This window comes from Lutjanus erythropterus, chromosome 3, assembly GCF_056507025.1.
Source record: "Lutjanus erythropterus isolate fLutEry1 chromosome 3, fLutEry1.hap2, whole genome shotgun sequence".
Taxonomy (NCBI): domain Eukaryota; kingdom Metazoa; phylum Chordata; class Actinopteri; order Lutjaniformes; family Lutjanidae; genus Lutjanus; species Lutjanus erythropterus.
In genome coordinates, this window is record NC_139319.1 from 23,581,521 (window position 1) to 23,602,780 (window position 21,260).

General features: G+C 39.8%; 1 protein-coding gene across 9 annotated transcripts in view; it reads right to left on the reverse strand.

Annotated features, from left to right (window-relative positions):
* kdm4c (lysine (K)-specific demethylase 4C) overlaps positions 1 to 21,260 on the reverse strand; it is a 42,314-nt gene that overhangs the window by 13,883 nt on the left and 7,171 nt on the right. For 8 of the 9 annotated variants that reach the window (XR_014769840.1, XR_014769841.1, XM_084715480.1 and 5 more), the window contains exons 6-17: positions 16,667 to 16,716; positions 14,901 to 15,004; positions 14,478 to 14,615; positions 14,086 to 14,279; positions 13,295 to 13,518; positions 10,472 to 12,537; positions 10,247 to 10,358; positions 7,217 to 7,398; positions 5,774 to 6,017; positions 3,889 to 3,965; positions 1,609 to 1,664; positions 1,294 to 1,402 (exon numbers count right to left, since the gene is read on the reverse strand). Coding sequence is in view for 7 of the 9 variants with exons in the window: in XM_084715480.1 (XP_084571606.1) it covers positions 1,294 to 1,402; positions 1,609 to 1,664; positions 3,889 to 3,965; positions 5,774 to 6,017; positions 7,217 to 7,398; positions 10,247 to 10,358; positions 10,472 to 12,537; positions 13,295 to 13,518; positions 14,086 to 14,279; positions 14,478 to 14,615; positions 14,901 to 15,004; positions 16,667 to 16,716 (3,556 nt within the window). In the remaining 2 variants the exon portion in view is untranslated. The remainder of the gene's footprint in view (positions 1 to 1,293; positions 1,403 to 1,608; positions 1,665 to 3,888; positions 3,966 to 5,773; positions 6,018 to 7,216; positions 7,399 to 10,246; positions 10,359 to 10,471; positions 12,538 to 13,294; positions 13,519 to 14,085; positions 14,280 to 14,477; positions 14,616 to 14,900; positions 15,005 to 16,666; positions 16,717 to 21,260) is intronic. The other variant, XM_084715475.1, reaches the window with a different exon arrangement.

The following is a 21,260-nucleotide window of genomic DNA, read 5'->3' on the forward strand; positions in this document are numbered from 1 at the left end:
GCTCACACTGTACATGTAAATGTACACTGTGGATGGAAATTGTCAATAAAGATTTGAAAGTGGGAGGAAGAGGTTTGTTTGCTAGCATTAATACTAACAGAAATGTGCAGCCTTGATCATCTACAAAAATAACAATAATAATAATAAAAGAGAGGCGCTGGTGTATATATGGACTCACATGATTTCAGATGGCGAGGAAGGTGTGGACAGTGTGGCTTGTCCATTTTGCAGAGAGAGTTGAAGGTAAGCTAACTGCTTTTAACTGTCCATATTTTCCTTCCACATGACTCACTGTCTCTATAGCACTTTCAGATGCTCTTCTTGCCATTTTGTGCAGGTGCATTGAGAATAAAGGTGACAGCTGTGTGAGAGCAAAATTTCAGGCACATCAGAAATTCGTCCATATGTCTGACAGACATTTGGGAGCAGCTGATTGGCCCTTGATCCCCCTGTATGCTGCAAGGCAAACAATGCCTAACAAAGATTTAATTTAGTCCGATTCTAAAATGAGTCACGCAGCTCAAAATTCAGTGCTCAACGAGGCTCAAATCGTACAGTGTATGCACAGCTTAAACGGTTAAAAAACTGAGCATTATTAACCTTCATTAAGGTAGGGTTATTTTAGGGCTGTCATATTAGCCCTAAATTGTTTTAGCAACATTTAGGTGAGTGTATATACTTTGAAAATAAAATACAGCAGATACTGTTTTCTGATTTCTTAATGTGCCCTGATCAATCACATTTCTTCTTAAAAAGTTTGAAATTACATGCAATGTTTATTTCTGTAACTCTAATGTGAGCAGGGACTGGGCAGGCAGTACTCATCTCTGTAATCCATCTTGTGTTAGGATGTACCTTTCCAACACTTTGCTTTCTGCTGAGCTATCAGGGTGCCTGAAGCACAGAGCTAACTATAGTGGCAACATGTCAGGTCTGCTGAGACACACTCCAGCTCTCTCATTAAGCAAACACACACACACACACACACAATAGATGCATATACACACAAGCAGACAGACACACAACCACACATGTATAGACAAACACCCGTACACAGACGTCCCTCCGCACACAAACCCCCTCTCCCACCCACCAGTGGTTAATTATCTAGCTTTGATTGCGGGCATGTTCGTTTCACATTGTTAATTAGAACTGTGAACACTTCATTAATTAGACCGAGCCAGTCCTCAAGGACCTGGGGAATTCCAGCACTACATCTGTGTGGGTATGTATGTGTGTGTGTGTGTGTGTGTGTGTGTGTGTGTGTGTGTGTGTGTGTGTGTATCTCCTTACCAGTTTATATCGCTGCATGGGGATCCTACTGGTGTCAATGGGACTCCTCTTGGCCTCATCGCTGAACCTCGCCTCTGGCAGTGCTACTGCACACATCACGTGGGCCCATCTATATACACACACACACACACACACACACACACACACACACACACACACACACACACACACACACACACACACACACACACACACACACACACAAACAAATTAATACATTATGATGATTAAGACGCACAGACAATTAAATCTTCTAAGCTCTGGAGATCAGAGATGAGTATGCAGAGATAATCACAGAACAAAAGCCTGTCTCACTTGTCGTTTAGGGTTTTCTTCAGCGCTCCACCTCTGAGGTTACACAGACAGCATTCCTGTGAAAACACAAAGATAGACAAGTGAGTAAGAGAGGCAGAAGATATTTTTCTTCCATTAGCCTTACATATGCCAGCATTTAACAACTGCATTAAACAACTGCAATGTGTGACACTAGGATAAATCTGTGGAAAGTTGTTTTGGGACTTGTTTAATGTTTAAACTGCTGCAAACTTTAGCATTTTGCAATCTATTTACTGTATAGCTGTATTTTTTAGATCTAAATTTGCATATACAGTGATTTTTTATCTATTATATACACTTGACATCTATTACGTGCCTGTCTGACTGTCTGGCAAGAGTGATCCCTACTGTGCTGCTCTTCCTGAGGTTTCCCCCATTTATTCCCTATCCAAAAGTCTAAGGACAGAGAGTGTCATATGCTGTACAGATTGTAAAGTTCCTTGAGGTGCCAATACCACAAAGTAGCTGCATATAACCACATCTTCAGTAAGGACTTTGGGAAATATGTCTTTAACGTAAAGAAATATTATCACTACTAATATCCCCAGTATGCGATGGTGGGATGTGTGGGACAAAGTGAGACATATTAGCAATGTTGAGAGGTAGTCAAAAAATTTGATATTAAAAAATAAATGTATCTACTAGCTGCATTTCTTTGTCTTTGTGATAGTTTTCATCATATTCCGCCTAGATCTGCATAGCTTGTGACTATCCTCCTTTTGGTGTAGGTTTGCATAGACGGTGACAGGTTAACCTGCACCTGACCCAGGTTTGCACAGTTTGACATTAAACACAGCCCCATGAAGACAGTTTTCCCTGCTTCATTCACAGGCATCAAATATAAACCATTTTATAAAAGTCTCTATCCTGCAGAAGTTTGACTTTCTGAAACTTTTCTCTCAGTGAGCTGGGCAATAAAACAATAATGATATGCATCAGGAATAGACACTTCTTAAACAGCAATAAGAAAATTATTCAATAGTTTCACTTAAATGCATTAAATTTCACTTGATTGTACATTAAATGCAAACAGATAACAAACACACCCTGACTCAAACAAGCTATCATAGCCCTTGATAAAAGAGCATGCTATGAGTGACATGTAAACAGCCAATCATTTAACAGGTGTGTTGTTCAGCTGCGTCATAGACATGTGACACAACAATAGAAACAGCGTGGAGTGAGAAATTGGTGCAGATGGTGAGGAAGTTGTTAATAAAAAAAACAACAACAGGTCAGCTTGCCAACATGCCAATTTTCTGTTAATTTGTTTTTTATTTTACAAGTCTGTTAAGTCTTACCTGTGTGCCTTGATGAATAAAATGGTTAACTTCAAAGTAAGGCAGTTAAATTTAAAATATTTCTCTCTTCCCTATTGATTTCAACTGAAATGAAACATTACATTGTGATAAATCTTTCAGCTATACTGCTCAGCCCTACGGTGAATAAAACATGATGGATAAGATGGGATGTCTAATATGTTTACATATCAAATGTATACACAATGACACATAAATCACATTCATATTACACACTAATGCCAAACCACACATTTTTACAAGGACTGGTTCTCCAGTTGGATCTTCCAAAAATGCATCTTCATCAGGTCAAAATTAGACTGGGATCAAAATATTTTTCTAAATAAATTTGTAGTTCAGAATCGTTCATCAAGTTTTGGACCTACATGTGATGTGCATATAAGGTAACAATCACACTAGGGCCGTCTCGATGTCAGATTTTCACTGCACAGTTATCATGGCCAAAATAATTCATGATAATACTGTGGTATCTACAGTTACAGGACAAAATTACCCCCCCTATGAAATTTAAAGTTTATTTCAAAAAATTCCCAAGTGCTTTTTTAACAGAGCAAGGAATTTTCAACATGGGGGGGGGGGTAATAATTTCATCCTCATCTATACATAAAATAATTAGCAAATTAATTTTTAACTTTGGTGACTGTGTCATCTCTTTGGCAAATGAATTACAGTTAAGGTATGAGTGCAAAGAGGTGGAGAGAGAGTTTGTAACCATAACTATAGTGAGAGTGCACAAAAAGTTTAATTATACTAACTGGTACTAATGGGTTGTGAAAAGGCAACCAGATGAGCTGATAAACAAAAGATGCACATGTCCTAATGATATTAACACGTGTCTATTATTGAAATGATATCTATATTACATTTTTTTTTAAATCATGGTTATCATCAATAATGGTATACACCCATAAATCACACAAGAAGAAAAATGGTATCTTACTGCTGTAAAGCTTCCTTCCGTACAGCGATCACATGACCACTGCTCACTGACGTCATTTGCAGCAACACCGTAGCAACCTACAGGAGGAAGTCATTAATGAAAATTATGGGCAAATAAAGGGTAAAAGTGTAAAAAAAAAAAAGGGCTTCACTTTCACTCAATTACTGCTAAACTGCTTTACTCTAACCTGGTGGCATTGTGTCAATGAGCCATTCACAGAAAATAGAAGACTTGACAGCAAACGGTAAGTCCATCATCAGTTACAAAGAACAGAATGAAATGCCACGTCCACATAGTTTCCACGGATTTTCAACAGAAAGATGGTATTGTTCCACGCAGAAATGCAGATTATTGCAGACTAAGTGGAAATGGGGAGCTCTATGGTGTGTGTGTGTGTGTGTGTGAGTGTGTGGATGTGGGTGTGTCGAGGGGGTGGTTGTGGTTGAGCAAGAAAAGCAGACAACACAGGAGGAAGAGGTACATTTATGCATCTTTGTTTATAAATGTATCTGTTTGTGTGTTCATTGACTGTATGTATCAAAGAGCGACAGACAGACTTGCACTGATGTGACAGTTTACTTTGACACTTGTGCAGCGAGCTCTTTCTAACCCGGATGACATGGCTGACAGACGCCGCGAAACATAAAGTATAAAAAAAAAACAAAAAAGCTAAACAAAAAACTGCCACATTGTGTAAATATTGTTGTTTTGTTTAGTTTTGGTCTGTGCCCTTGGTGTGGCAGAACAGTTTTATAAAAACAACAAATGCTGGTGGCCTTTCACAGAGAAACAGTTCGAATTTGAAAGTAAGACAAATGTGATTCTTTTCAAAGCTGACAGCTGGTTAAAATCCACGGCTGAGGGTTTTAGACACATAAGCTTGAGGGGGATTTTTTATTTGTAAGAAACACTTAAAGTCTGTATATGTGTGCACGTCTCTGTTCTTTTCCTGCACTATCCATCATCAAACCAAACATAAAATCCAAGCTCACCTCTCTTTCCTTTCTCAAGTTCAAATAACAGCAGAGAGGGAAAGCAACATCAACGTGTACTTATTGTTGGGTCTCGAAACCAAACTTGTGGCTTTTTCATCAGTGTCAAATAACATACACTTCATCTTCTGCTCCCACACACTCACACGAGGCAGTAGTAGTATATACAGTGTGTACCATGGTTATGCACACACAGTACATACTGTAACACCTCGGCCCTCCAGAGTAAAAAATGAGGTAGGATCAACACTAGTGGCAGCAGAGTATGAGGAATTGAAATCGACTTATAGAGAAGCAATGTCATTTTAAAGCTGTGGATTCGGGACGGCATGAGAGGCTTTCGGGCAGAGTGAGTGTCTGTGTGTGTGCACATCTGCAGCAGACTGGCTGAAAGTTTAAGATATTGGCAAAAATGTGTATGGATTGGAAAAGAGATCCAGGGCTGTTAAAGTGTGTGAATGAGGGATTGAGATAAAGCGCAGCGTATCACAGTGTCTGTGTGTCCAGTGGAATAGAAAGGCTCCGGGGGTTTTTAGAGAGTGTGTGTGAGGGCTTGTTGCATTGGCTTGGGGCTTTTGGACAGGAAGTATGTGTGGTGAAGACAGAGGATTCACCCTCATTCGGCTGACGAGGGAAATAAAATACTCCAGACCACAGAGAGGCAGCAAGAGGGGGGAGAAAGAGAAACAGAGAGGAGGTGGAACATTGAAATTGAGTGAGTCAGGACTTAAACCCACTGACCCTCTTACCATGACATCAGAGAGACAAGCACAACATGTAGAAACAAACAATGTGGCTCAGTGAGGTAGGTGGTAAATTGATGCTATGAAGTTTAGAAACTAAAAACTATACTTAAAACACTACAACACTACTCTCCCCTCGTGTTTACGTACTTGCGTGGACTTGCAGGCAGCAGCCCTGGCAGTAGAGTAGAGGGGATGTGCCATCTTCCTGCAGCAGAGGGTTGGTGGGGGTTGGGGGGCAGTTCTGCTCCCGGAAAGAAAAGCAGATCTCTGGGACCAGTGGCTTGGTCCTTCTCAGACCTCTACCAGGACGTGTGGGACCCTCCAGAGGAGAAGAAGATTTGGAGGTGTCCTTAGCTACGATAGGTGTGTTGTCCTCTGCTTTGTCTTCAGCCTAAAAAAAAATTTAACTTTCATTTTAGCTGCTGGTAAATTACAAGAGCCGATTCTGTAATAAGATGATGATAACCTATGGGAAAACCAGGTGGCATTCATCACTAGTGGGCTTAGTAGTGGGTTATAAACACAGAGATACTATTATATTGTGTATTCAGCCCACCTTTGTATTTTGGCCACTGCTTTTGTTGGAAATACTGAAAAAAATGTAGGTGTAAAGGCTTTTTTTCTTTTACACCAAAGTTATTGTGGAGTGATGCATTCACAACTTCTGCAAGATTAAGGTAATTGTGAGGCAACCTAAGTTAGCTTAAGTTACAGAAGTAAAAAGGACTGCATATCGAACCTCAGTAGCCACTTTTTGAGTGCTGACACTTGACAGATCATTTTAGAAACAAATATGCACGTCAGGTCGGGTATTTTCCCTGATTAATAGGTAAAAAGTTGTTCAATCTTGTATCCTACTATGTTGATCTGATGTAACACACCTATTTTGATTGCTAATGTGGAATACATTTTTTTTTACATGACTGTTTAAGTAGAAAACAATGGCAGTTTTTTCACTAGCTTCCATATCATGTGACCCAGTGACTCCAGATGAATACTGAATTGTATTACTACACTGGACAAATAGAATTCACCTCTTTCAATTGGATTTTAGTTCTTCTCCTTTTTAATATTAATATATTTATGAAAAATGAATGTTTTAATTTCAATATCAGGCTCTTTTTTGTCCTTCTCTCTCCAGTTTTTTTTGTCTGCCCTCAAGTTGCTAAGCAAGCAAAATAGTGATTTTTTTTTTCACTTAAGTGCAGGGCACTTTTCTTTCTTAAAAGTATCTCTGCAGATTGGACCTAAATAAAGAAAGGACTAGCAAGTTTGGAAAAAAACAGCAGGTTGTTGTGGCTGTTAAGTATTACTGAGGTGAGGAGTGAAAAAGAAGCAGACATATGCTCTCCAGACAGGATTAGAATCCCTGACCACTACAGGTAAAATTGAAATCACACCACAGAAATAAATCTGTGAAATTGTGGCTTAAGGGCCAAAAGCAAAGAGTCCAATTGTATGTGACCTGTTTGTATTGATTCCTCTATCTTCAGAGTCTGCAATACATATAGGCACTAATGAAACTGTAATGCATTGTGGATACAAGCATCCACCACACTGGTTATATATTTTTGTTGAACTCCCCTTTACCTGATAATACGGCATGAAGAGTGTGCACACAGCACAGTATGGCTGCATGGTGGCTGCATGAGCGTTGTACTCCCTCTCTGCTGTGAAGCAGTTCTTCCTGTTCTGCCACAGGTAGACAAGGGGCTTTGCCCACGCTTCCATTTCCTGCTCCTCCTCCTCTGCCAAGTTTGCTTCAGGGGGCTCTAAGTGGAGACAAAACAAAGCCTCACAAGCTTGCAGTCACTTATCTATTCAGTTGGTGCCTCTTTCACCATGGCCCAAATGATGATTCATGCAAAACCAAGTGCAAATCTCTTTCTTTGGTAGATTGTAAATTAAGCCTATCCTGAATCTGAAACAATCGCGTGACAGACCTGAATATCAAAAACACAGCATGCATAATTCTCATAATTGACTTCAGTGGTATTAGATTTTCTGCTAAGTCAGATCTGATCCAACCACAATGGTGACAATTTCCTCAAACATTTGCAATGAATAGAAACCTGTCTGTTTATTATAACATTACCCAAAATGATTAAGAGTTCTCATACTCATAAAAAAAGACTCTCACGGACATGGTCAGCTCATGATCACTTCTTACTCAGGGATAAACAACTAAAATGGCTGCTCAATTATTCATTCTTTTTCACAACCATGGAGATGATGAATGCAACTGTGTCTATGTGTGTGTGTGTATGTATGTGTAGATGTACATTAGTAATTGTTAATTGAGGGCCCACCCTCCCACACTTCTTAAAACCATGAAAACAAACAGAATATCTATCACCAGGCCATTTTACTGTGGTAGGCCCGAGAGTTAAATCTGTTTGGTTTATGTGTGCATTGACGTCAGAGGAATCATTTGGGGGGACATAAAATGTGAAAAATGAGGAGGGGGAAGTGGGGACCACAGAGTGGAATGGTTCAACAGTTATAAAAGCTATGGGAGTAACACAAATGTTACCTGACATTACTTAACGCTTAAAAGTTTACTGAAAATGGTATTAAGACAATTAAGTAAATTCTATGTATCTGAGCTAATCTTCCTGCTAGCCACACTACCTTTTTTGTATACATTGTGTTTATAGGTCTTTAGATAAGCAAGTTTTACAGATAAGTACAGATAAGTGTTTTAAAAATAGAGCAAGGACAAAAAAAAATGAATAAAGGACTGACAGTGGCTTAAAAATAAAAATACACTCAAAAAGAAGGAGGGATTCAAGTTGCTTAAGAATTCAATGAGAAGATTCATTGACCACCAGAAGGTGGTGAGTTTGTCTGGTTTAGGAGAATTAGCCCGCATGCAAAGAGCATTATTAAAGCTACAACAGTGTGATTAGCTTCCTGAGGAGGTCAACCTGCTGATAGAATTTGGAACATAGATTTCCAGTAGTTAAACAGTTTAGTGCAGAGCCAGAGCATGAACAACTTACCGTAACCTTGCTTTTTCACTTGTTGCAGTTTCTCTTGTACAATGTGTCTTGGCTAACCTACATTTCATTATGGTCAAGCCAATAAAGCCTCTTTGAATCAAACTGAATGTGCCAGAGTTGCCAGTAGCTGCCCACTACAGCCAGACTGAAATACCTGATTGACGTATGAAAACTTTTTAATGGTTAAATTTCCTGACCCCATTACAAATGCATTACATATCTTTGCCACAACTGTTTGATGAGCACATTTGAAGGCGTTTTTCCACTGATCGTGTTATATCCAATCCCAAATCATTCATGCAGATTTCAGAAAGACTAGATAACAAAGACTAGATGTTCTGCGAACTAGATAAATAATTAAGTATGAGAATATTGTTGATACCTTTTAACATAGAAAATAATCTTTAAAAATTCTTAAAATTTAGTTTTGATTTACAAACCAAAGAGAAAAAAAAAGAGTTATGGCAACTGTATTCTGGTTCACTGCAATACAACCAGCAAAAGTCAAACGGTCATGGTTTCTGGCCGGGTGCCACCCACAGTGCAGCACCAACCACAGAAGGAAATGTCCCAGGGTTTTTATTGAAATGAGCACGGCTCGTGGCTTACAGAATGTGCATGGAGGAGTCTTTTTAAGGCTAAAACTTTTAAACTGTATGAACCGTGGCAAGGTGTGAGCTGTGTGTGTGTGTGCCTACCTCTGCCTTTCTACCCAACAATTTTATGACCAATATGGGTCTGATATGGACCTATCACAGGTATCAGTGTACATGTTTTCCAATATGAACCCAAATTAGGTTTTCTTTCCAGAACATAACATAATGCAGAAAATAATTCTTGGGGTGATTTAGATTTAGTACAGCAGGCAACATTTATGAGGACAAGAGGAGCTCCCTGGCAGTTGTAAATGCCATATTAAAATATTCAGCAATTGACTGATCAGTGAACAGTACTGATGGTTATTTAGCTATTTATTTTAATCTCGTTTTCATTGATTCTTTATTTTCTCTGTGTTCATTTCTAGAGTTTGTTGACGATGCATGTTTTTTTGACTTGTATGGAGTGGTTAACTTAAATATTCTTTAATTAAGTCATTTGTTGAAGAAAGCAGTCCTCTGAGTACCTTTGCACAGTCAAAGCAGTGCAATCACAATCCACATAGAATAGGTTTTCATTCTTGCTCAAAATTCACCATGTCAACCACTGTATCGAAAAACTATGGACTTGATCCCTCTATAATCATTGTCAGTCTCCCTACCCACTTACCTCTACCGTGCTTTTTCTTTTCTTGCTAGCTACAATGCCTTTTCATAAAGAAAATGTTTTTAAGAATACTTTAAATTGGGTTGTGCTTTCCAAGCCAAATACAAAAAAAGAGTTATGGCAACTGTATTCTGGTTCACTGCAATGCAACCAGCAGAAGTCAAAGGCTCGTGGTCTCTGGCGTGTTGCCACAGCATCAACCACAACAGGAAATGTCCCAGGGTTTTGCATTGAAATGAGCACAGCTCCTGGCTTACAGTATGTGCATGTGTCACTGTTTGAATGTCTTTTTAAGGCAAAACCTTCATGATACGTTTCAGTGAACTGTGCGACCTGTGTGTGTGTGTGTGCTCACCATCATCACTGGCAACCTGCTGTTTGACAGCAGTGGGTACAGCCCTTGCAGTAGGTTTCCTGAGTGGGTGACGCCAGCTCTTAGCAGTCCTCTTCACAGACAGCGCAGGATACTGGCAGTGGGAACAGCCATCATTGAAAGGCATTAGAGTGCAAATAATCTGTATTTGTATCAAATCTGAGCAAAAGACTGAATGTGTGTGACTGCATGTAAAAGAGCACTCACAGCACAAACCTCCCCAGGTTCCAGGCCTGATTCATAACACTCGTAGTTACTGGTGTCATTTTCCTCCTCTTCCTCTTCTTCTTCCTCCTCATCAGATGAGTCACTACTGCTCTCCCCCTTGGCACTGCTTTGCTGCTCTACCTCTTCACCATCAGATCCCCCTTCTTCCATATCAGACACCCCATCATGTTCTCTTCTTGCCATTGCAAGAGGTGAGACAGCAGTGTCTGAGTGTAGACCCTCCTCTGCCTCCCTTTGTCTCCCAAGCTCCCTGCACATGGAGAGGGCTTCAGAGGTATCCGCTTCCCCTCTGTGGAGCTCGTAATCTCCACACAGCCCCAGGGGCTCGACAGCACCGACTGAAACTAGTGAGGTGGGTTCCAGCTGGGCCCAGGTGAGAGGCCCAGCTCCCTCTTCCTGGTTCTCTGACTCGCGGAGGTCTTGTTCTGCGTCCTCCAGGTCTGTCACCTCTTTGCACTGAGGTTCAGTCCACATGGTGTAAGGTAAGGGGTCGTGGGTGAAGTCAGACGGGAGTTCTGGGTTCAGACTCTGGATGAGGACCGCAGGACTATGGGAATTTAAGTTTTTCCAGATGCTGCTGGAGAAAGGTTTGGGCTCCATGTAGGGGTTCTGGGAATTACAATGCGTAGGGGAGTATGTAGTGTGGTGGTGCAGTTGTAATGCTGAGTGACTGTCACTTTGAGTGCATAATGGAGGGAGAGGGGCTGGGGGATTATTGTTTGAGGTACCAGTGAAAAAAGAACTGCTCAGACTTAACGCACTGTCTCTTTGAGCTGAGTTATCTTTACTTGCTAACTCTGCTAAGCTATGCTGCTGCTCTGTTTGTGGTGCTGGGCTCTGAACTAGCTGGCGGGGGGAAACATCCCTCTGTCCAGTAGTAACATTTTCCAGCTTTGAGCAATCATTTTCAGCAGCAATTTCTGGCATTATTAGCATTTCACGGACACCACCAGATGTTATTTTGTGCATAGCATTGGCAGTTAAATGAGCCGTGTTTCCTTCTAAACCAGACACCGCTGCCCCTTCACAATTATATGGAGAATCTAAATGCCAGTTGTTGGCATGTTCTGCAGTCAGAGGTTCTTTTGACATCACTGAGTCAGTTTCTCCCTCTTCCTGTTTGGCTCCCTGTGAGGACGGAGAGCCAGTTGGCGTCTCCCGTTGAAGCACAGGTGCACCCTGGTGACTGCATGATGTGGATTTTGGGATGTCAGTTATTCCATCATGAGCCGGGGTGAGAGAGGGCATCTCCTGGGTCAGCACAGGTGGCAAAGGGCAGATTCCAACCTTATCTGCTGGCTCTGGAGTGAGTTGTGGCATATCCACTGCATTCCTTTGTAGCAGAGGAGGGAAAAGATCCTCAGTGCAGCTTTTTTCTAAACTGCAATTGTGTCCTGAAGGGGAGAAGGAGCCACATGATGTGTGACTACCCCCCTCTACTGGCTCAGTTTTGCGATCATAAAGTGCTTCTGTAGTGGAGTGTGGATTGATATGTTTTGGATCAACAACTGTGTCCATTTTCTCTGCTTTAACAGTGTTGTTAGTGTGGTTCTCAGCACCTGTGTCCATGCTGTTGTCAGTGTTTGGTGTTAGGCTTAAAGTGTCTTCTCTACATGAGGATGTCTGAGCTTTAGAGTCAGGGGGAGACGAGCTCATCTCAGTCTCTGCTGAAGTGCTTGTTGTGTGGGAAGGTGAGCGCGGGTTGTTGGCCTTCAGGGGAGGGACCCTGACAGAGCAGTCCTGAGAAGCTGAGAGGTCTTGTGGTTCAGAAGAGCAACACCTTGACTCATTATTTCCAGGATGCATCTGGGTGGCCTCAGGCCATTGTCTGAGTCCTTCAGGAGTCCTGTTTGTAACCCCTAACCCTGAGAGGTGTTGAGGGTCAATATGAGTGTCTGTCTCTGCCTTCAAGTTGTTCTTCACCAGTAAAGCAGAGGAAGGACAAGGGCTGAAGTGAGAATTATGGGACAGCTCCTTCTTAGGAAATCCCAAACTATTACTCTCAACACGATTTACCTTGACCACACACATCTGTCTGCAAGGACCTGTTAAAGATGGAAAGAATTGATTAAATGTTAAAAGTATCATCAAGTAAACAAGGACTGGAAAATATGCTTATACCTCATTTGAAAGAAACTACCAAAATACAAAAAAATAGGCATGTAGACAAAGCAGAGTATTTATTTGTATCAGCAAGTTAAATCTACTTTCTGAAAACTTTTTAGTACCAATGTTTAATTAAATTTAAGACCAATTATGCAGTAAAACTAAATGTGAAACATAGATATGAAGGCATAATCTTCTGAGAAAATACATATTGAAATTATATGTAGGTCAAAATGACAACTGGTTGATTTAGAGAACATTTGTATGTTTATGGATTTTAAATAAATAAGTAAATGCCATCCTATCTCATTTAGCCTACAGACAGTCTGTTGTCATAATGAATCTAATTAACTTCCTTTTGCAGATTGGACTGATGATTGCCCCACTTTTTAACAGCTTTTCTTTGGTTGATTTTTCCAATGATTAAATGTACAGACATTTTGAGCTTGGAGAGGATTTTATACAATGCTTACAGCTTTATAAAAATAAGTATTTCAGACCTTCCCAAACAGAATTTAAGAGCACTCAATACTTTTTTTTAGTATATGTGAAATTAAGACATTTTAAGACATATCTTAAGGACATGTTGAGGCCTGCAAACTCTCTCAGTCATACACACACAATTCCTACCAGGCCATTTTTCGGCAATCTTCAGATCAAAGTGATACCTTCCAGTGCAATCAGTCAGTGTCTTACCAGGAAGCTGAACAGAGTTGTGATTCAAGTTGTGCTTTGAGTCAGCTTCTTTTTTCTTTTCCTCTTCCTTGCAGGTCGTCCCTGCCACAGATTTTCGCACCTTAGGCCCAGGCGGACCACCCAGCCCTTTCCTCTTGCTGCTGCTCAATGCTGAGCTGCCATCCAGGCCAACAGGCTTCTCTGTGGTTCTAAGGCGCTTGGAGCGCATACGAGAGTGACTGCTACTGTAGGAAGGGAGAGAGATCAAAGAAGAGATAAAACTCAAACACTCTGAGCACTGAGACAGATGAGAAAGCTATGAGGGCAAGGATGAAACTTTGTGACTCAGGAGACAAGGGCATTTGGCTTTTGCAGCTGCCAAGTATTTCTGATCACATACATTAGATTATGATGGCCACCATCACAGGCACCAAGTCTTAAATTCATCATGACAATCAGTTGCATTTAATTGTTTTATGCAAATTTGATCTTTTTTTTATCATTAATTAAGACAATAACTAGGTTTCATCCAAATGTATCAGATTTTAACACAATTTTGAGAAAAATCAGCATAAGAAAATGTAAATGAATGCTTGTTTCCATCCACTACTCTTATGCAATTATTGGGAGTCAGTTCATAGAGATAAGCAATTAGTAGCACCATTTCTCCAGTTGAGTGCCATTAAACCATAAAGAAGAAGATGACATAATTGAATGAGCGCCAGTCAAATCTAAAATGGTGAAAAACAATGGAAAATATCACGATGGAAACATGGCATTTCTGTTTTCTCATCCGAGTTTGTATACTGTACCCTTTATTAGCAGGTTTGTTCTTGCGTCGCCTCTGTAACCAGCTCTGCAGCTCCGGTGTTGTACTGGGAGTGGCATGTGTGTGGTCTATAGGTGCAGAATCTTTACCCAGCATCCAATTGGGGTACCGGTCAGGTTGAAAACGTTTAACAAAGGGTTCCATGGATATCTTTACCATGTCCCTGCTACATGTGCACTACAGGAAACAAATAGAAAAAACATAAAGAGGGCTTGTAGTGTTCACTTTTAAGCCTGAATTGTAATTCAGTCTGTTCAGTTTGACAATGTATGACCATATTTTTTCCCGAAATTAACTATGTTCAGGACATTTCTTTGTCAGTCTTTCAAACGGCACAAAGTGATGCACAGTTTTAAGTTTTTAAGTAAATGTTACCTGTGTGGCCACTTTGCCATAGTCTATCCAGCGCACAGTGGCAAAGTTGGTGGACTCAGCACAGTTGAAGCCATGATTGAAGCCAGCATGATAGCCATAAGGGAAGGTGATCATGAACTCTCCAGCTTCCTGAGTAATCTAAGGAGGGAGAAAGACATAGCGGGGAGAGACTGCTTTATAAGAATAAATGAGTGACAAAACACTGAACTGGAAACTTTTGGCTTTTAAAAATTAGCAAGTGAAATAAAAAAGAATTAAAATCATTAAAATAAGCCACTGTAGATTTATGCAATCAGTCATAATGCACATTGCTAATTAAACTGGCAAGAAAGGACATTTTCATAAAGTTGGTAAATAAAAAAGGAGTATAAGTGGCAAAAAGAGGAGGACTGGGAGTATTTTTCAAACGGGCTGAGAGCCTACCTTATCAAAGGGAATGCCATACTTCTTCAGTATGGAAGGGGAGATTAGAGTCATCTTGTGACGAAGAAAAGCCTCACACCCCTTGAAGCTGTTGGGAAAGAAACCTGACAAAAACGTGCACACACACCATTAACACAGAGTATAAGCCAGTCAAAAAAAAAAAAAAAAAACATACATAAGTACAAAGCCTGACTAAAAAGCTAAGTAAGCAGTCGTTTTGTTCAGTTTCAGAATGTAACCAGGAAAAGGTTTAGTACAGGCATACTCAGCTTACTTTGCCTGGGGGCCACGTTTGCAAATGACAGGAGGCCAGGCACCAATTAACAGATTAATAATAACATTATTTATCAGATAAAATTAACAAATATTAAAAGGCCCATAATTTCTCTTTCTTTGAAACTCTTTATTTTCAAATTAATCGACTTATTAACTTATCAGCTAAATTAACTTGGTGTAAGGATTGACAGCTAAATCAGATATTTTACTGCATTTCATAACTGCAACAGCATTTTAGTTGTAAGAGGTTCACTGAAGCCTTGGAATGATTCATAAAAATAAACCATAAACATAAACTGCTCCTACCAGGGACAGCATGGATAGCATATTTAAGCTTTTTTAGTATGAAATACAAATTTATGAGATCAGGGGATGGTCATGTTTCCATACTGATTCAGAGGACTACAATGCAATACAACATTACAATACAAATGATCCATCTTAATGCATCAATTTTTTTAGGCTTTAAGCCAGAGCAGGACAATCAGATTGTATCAATCTTCAGATGCTCACATCAAAAGTCATGAAATAGCCCAGTTTCATAACACACATATTTACACCATTCCCATTCATCATCTGGCCTATTACACTTTGTAAAGCCTGGAAGACCATCATGCAAAGATTAGTCTTCTCTTTGTTACAAAGATAGCCTGATATCAGACTGAATAGTCAACTACTACATTGCCCTATTCAGAGAAAAAGCCTACTCAATAGAGTGGGCAGTGACGACTCAGTAGAGTGGGCAAATTTGAAGGTCTGGGCCCAGACTGTTACTAACAGCCACATCATACAAAACAGCCACACCTATCCCTCCTTCCTGGGAAAAATAATGTGAACCAATTTGACAACAGCAGTCAACAATTAATTTTCTGTCAATTAACCAAATGGTTGATCAAACTTTGTTGCAGATATGTTTCCTTATCACTTTACTTTTATTAACTGGTTGGCTGTCTACAACAACTAGCCACAAGTTAGTCTGCTGTAAAATTAGTGGTTAAGCTCTAACCCCCTTTTTTTTTACTTTTATTTATCCAGTGAAATAATCAGCACTGCAAGCTCAGACCTAATGGCTTCATTTTACATTAACTTTACAAGAGGCTTAATTATACAGGGATGCATTTGGCTGTGTTCCTTCACTTGAAACACTTAAATAATTATTTAGTTGTAAATGATGCCATATGCACTACAGCCTATAGTATGGATTTTCCTGAAGTGGTTTGTCAATACATTAAGCATCTTTGTCCAGTTCACATCTCAACTAGCAGCACTTTTTGCTTGTTTGTAGACAGAGCTCATTAGTATTCTGCATCTTAAGCTGTGCCATTACCTCTGGTGCCCTCTCATTGCTGAGTTTAATTTATGTGCTGTACTTTGTTGTTTAATGCAGAAGTCCTTATGTATGCTGCAATCGTTATTTAATAATTATTTCATTGCTTCTCCCACCTCAATTTAGAGGGAGAATACAAAGAGAATATGAATGATTCTTTTACCTGTGGCCAGACGCTCCAATCTCTTCCCATGCTCAGGGGGGATAGCATACCTGTGAAGAGACAACACATAGATATGGAGCAGGCGGGATTATTTTTTACTGTGTATGCAAAATCCTGAACATGTATTGCTCATTATGCCTACACTATAGCAGACACTGACGGTGGCAGACAAGTTTCCAAGAGGATTTGCAATTTCAAGACTGCCATCAAGTGGTGGATATATGAAAAATTGCAAAAGAGCTTTTCCAGCTTTTCCATCACTGCATCATTGTTAAACACGTTAAAATTACAATACAATCTACATAATTCCCTGCAGATAAAACAGACGGAGGAAGCAGAGAGGACCACGGTCGTATCACAGGCCACCTGGAAGAAAGTGTGCACAGAGGTGCAAAGAATTTTAATGGAATATAATCACTGGATTTTTCAGAACACAGAAATAGTATTGAAAATGGGTTGAATATATCACAGCTCATGTTAAATCAACTGTGGAAAATGCACCGCCAATTACACCCATATATAATGGCTATATCTTCAGCTAGCTGTACAGTGGAGAGAGGCATTTGATGCCCTCACAAGACCTTACAGTAACACTACTGTGTGTAAGTCTGAATGGGAGTTATGAGAAATACCTCTTAAATATATTACTTACAGCAGCCTTGAAGTGTATAACCATTAGATGACTAAAACCCTCCCATGTAGAGAAGAAATTGTATATACTGTATTGTTGTTGGTGAAGACTAAATAAAAATTAAGTTAAAAAATTTGCAACACAAAGAAATCTTGTTATCCCTGATAAATGTATGTTCAAATTTACAGTAAAAGCCCTCACATAACCTGATACTAGCTTTTCTGGGCAAATGCTGAATCTTTAGTATTTAGAAGTCTAATATATTTTGTCTTTGTCTCTGTAATATCATATTTCAAAATATGGAGCCTCATTCTGTCTCTGATGGGAACAAAATAACCACCAATTATTGCAGTTGAGTTAAAACTTCTCATTTAGAATCTCACTTTGACCTTATTCTGCATTTTTTGTGCCACACCGCTCTGCTGACGCAATCTGAATTTAAACTATTCCCAAAGTTCCGGGCGAGAAACCTCGGCAGCGTGACAGAATTCCCTCCAGGTTTGACTAGGCATTCCATTTGACTAGCACCATCCGCCCTCAGGTCTGTGGCATTTCTATCATCATATCACCTGTCAGCTTAACAGAGCAGTGCGAGACAGGGTGAGAGAGAGAGGTAACCTCAGGTAGAGGTGACACAGGGAGTTGGAGGGGATTGAGAAGAGGGGGAGAGAGAGGTGCATCTTTAAGCCGCTCCCCTCCAGGGATGAGATGTCAAAATAGCAGCAAGATGAAAGAGTGTATGTCAGTGTGTGTGTGTGTGCCAGATGATAAGGGTTTGACTGTGTGTGTGGATACTTGCCGCATTAGGCTGCTCTTTGTGAATGTGTGTGTGCGTGTGTCTGTGTTCCTGTGTATATGTGTGTCACTGTCTGGCTGTGACACTGATCCCTGTGGGGTTGCAGGGCTCACTGCTCTAATGAGCAGAACTCCCTCCAGGGCAAGAGGGAGAGAGAAATGGAACAAGCCAGACTGACAAAGAAATAAAAAGCAAACTCCATTTTGATCTACCTGCATTCTTCACCTCTTCTTTCGCTTCATCATTTTATCCTGAGCCTCCTTAAAAACCAGCTTCTATTAAAGAATGTACCTGCTTTAACAAATACTAATTAGACATGTGCAAGGCTTGACTCGATCATGTTACCATGTACTCTGGTCAATACAGGATTTTCTATGAAATTCAAAAAAGATAATTTGACAATACATTAATGTCATATCTATTACTGAAAATCTACTTTTGGGGCAATTACATTTAATCTCATTTTCATTGTTCTTACAATGTCACACCTAAAGAGTAACCCAACAATAAATCCACTTTTCTAAGTTAGTAAAGGATGTGTATTGTCACTTTATACTATGTATTACACAAGTGACTGATGTTGGTCCCAGCATAGTGTAAAATCTGACAGAACTTCCTTTTTCAAGAGAAAACCCTGTAATTTTGGCCGCTAGACCCCTCAAAATCTGCCAAAAGTCTTTCATGTTCCCTGGAATAACACCATCCTGTACTATGAAGCAATGTCACATTCACCCCCCAAAAAGCACCTTGAGAGATTGAGAGCTTGCAGGCAACATGATACTAGTAAGCTAGTGGGGATGAAACAATAACTGGTTTCAAAATATATCACGGTAAAAATCCAGTCAATAAGTGTTACGGTTTCAAATTTTAATCATTAACACCATGTTTGATTCCTGCACTTTGAAAAGCTCATGGTAAATACTGTCAGCATAGAGCTGCATGTTTGGACTAATATATTGGCTATCCATGACTGATCACTTTTCACTATTTTGTTTTTCTGTAAATTTTGAAAGAAGTGTGTTTTAAAATGAGTTAACGAAGCAATTAAAGACATCTTAGTTCAATAAAAGAGACAAACTATTATCAAAATAGTTGGCAGCTAATTTTCTCTGAACTGACTAATCAATTAATCAACAGCTTCAAGATCAATGTGTGCACGTCTGTGTGTGTGTGTGTGCAAGCGGGTTGATGGGGTCGAAGCAGTAGTACAGGTAAATTGTACACACACAAACATAAAAAAACACTATCATTTCTATAAGCTAGTAGTTTACAGTGCTGGTCAGTGATAAATTTACAGAAACAACATGTAATATATATTTGATCGGTTAAACTATTACATTTTGCTTTTTTTCTCTATACAGACAACAATGACAGATTCCAAGAAACCAAACCATATGCTTACATCCCTGGAGAATAACAAAGCTGCACACACACTCCCTCCCTGGATGTGTTATTTTATTCCTACTGCTCCATATGTTGTACCTCTCTTATTCTCACTAGCATTACAACTCTCTAAAGTATAGTCACTTATTGCAGGTAACCACCTCCTCAGTGTGCAAATGAGCGCTAGGGGAACAAAACCCCGGGGCTGCATGCAGCGGAATGGTCGGGTTAATCAAATGAAGGCTATGACAGTCTGTGCAATTTACCGTTTAAATCCACTCTAAGAAAAATTAAAGCAAATGAAAAAGATCTGAATACTGAGCCCAAAACATGGATTTTGCAGCCCTGACGTAAATATGGTTATGCGTAACGAATAAGAAATCTGAAAATGTTTTCCACACTTCGTATACCATACACTCTGCCTTGTACTTCCTCAACATGCCACACCAAACAACTGGCAGCATCAAAAATAAGACAGTCCTAATAAAAGTAGTGACACTTAAATGGGAGGGCTTTTATGCAACACATAAAAACACTGAAGTGGCTAAATTTAGCTAATGGTAGGTTAAATACTAGGATCAATCTAGCTGCCTGTGCCTTGGCTTTCCTACAAACCAATGTTTTTTATTTGATTTAATTAGACCTGATTCTTGCCATTTAAAATTGCAGCTCTGTCATGACAGCCAAACCTTTAAAAAGGTTAAATAGTCAGGATAAGACAAAAAAGCATCAAGGCTTACTTCAATTTTGGTCCCAGGGGAAGAGAAGAAGAAAAAAATGCCACAGGGATGAGACCTCCATTAAGTCAAATTAATTGTAGTTAACTTGAATGGGTTGCAGTGGTTACAGAGTGCTGCCAGCATGAGTCCCGAAACCCAGAAATGAGTTCGCATTTTTGCACCTCCAGTTCCCTCATCTCAGTCAATGGGTTTTTGGTTAGATGCCTGAAATAAGCTCTGTGGTCAACCCAAGCTTTAGAGACGTTCACATTTTGTTCTATGACACACATCAGCACCCGCTCATGAATTCTGAAGCTTTTACAAGTCTTAGAGCCTCCAAAAAGTGGACATAAAGCACACTCAAAGTTTAGTTTCTCATTAGACATCTACAAAGATCTGAATGAAAATACAAGTTCATAATTATTAGAAAACCTAGTTCAACAACAGCTCATTTTGTTTTTAAGATCATATTTCAAGAATGTGTGGGCGTGTCAGCTCATGTTAAATTGACAGCTGCCTCCAGAGTTCAAACATGGAAGCTAAGTGAAGTACTGCTGTGGACCGCTGTAGACACAAGCAGCAGCAAATCGTATTTTAGCGCCTACACAAATGATCACCTGAAAGAAAGAAATATCTGTTTTAATGTATGTTATATTTAAAACATGTTCACTGCTTTACTTTGTTGTCAGGCAGTGTTTTTTCTAAGGGAACAGAAACAGTCTTTTTACCACGCAGGACACAGGAGTTGCAGAAGTTTGTTAGTTAGTTAGATTGTGTTTGTGGTTGACTTTGGTGTCACTTCTATGTTTTAGCACGTTTGTTTGTGTCTGAACCAACGTCACTTGCTGTGGATAGAGCGAGCAGTACACCAGCAACTCCTGGGTCCTGCTAGGGAAAATCCAGATTTTTTTCAATGGATTTTTGTGGCTGTGAAGACAGCACAAATAGCAGCTTCAGTTCGCCATCAGTAAAGACTGTCTAACAGCAAAGTAAAGCGGGGAAAAAGTTCTAAATATACTGTACACTTAAACCAGTGTTATATTCAGCTTGGTTAAATCACTGTGT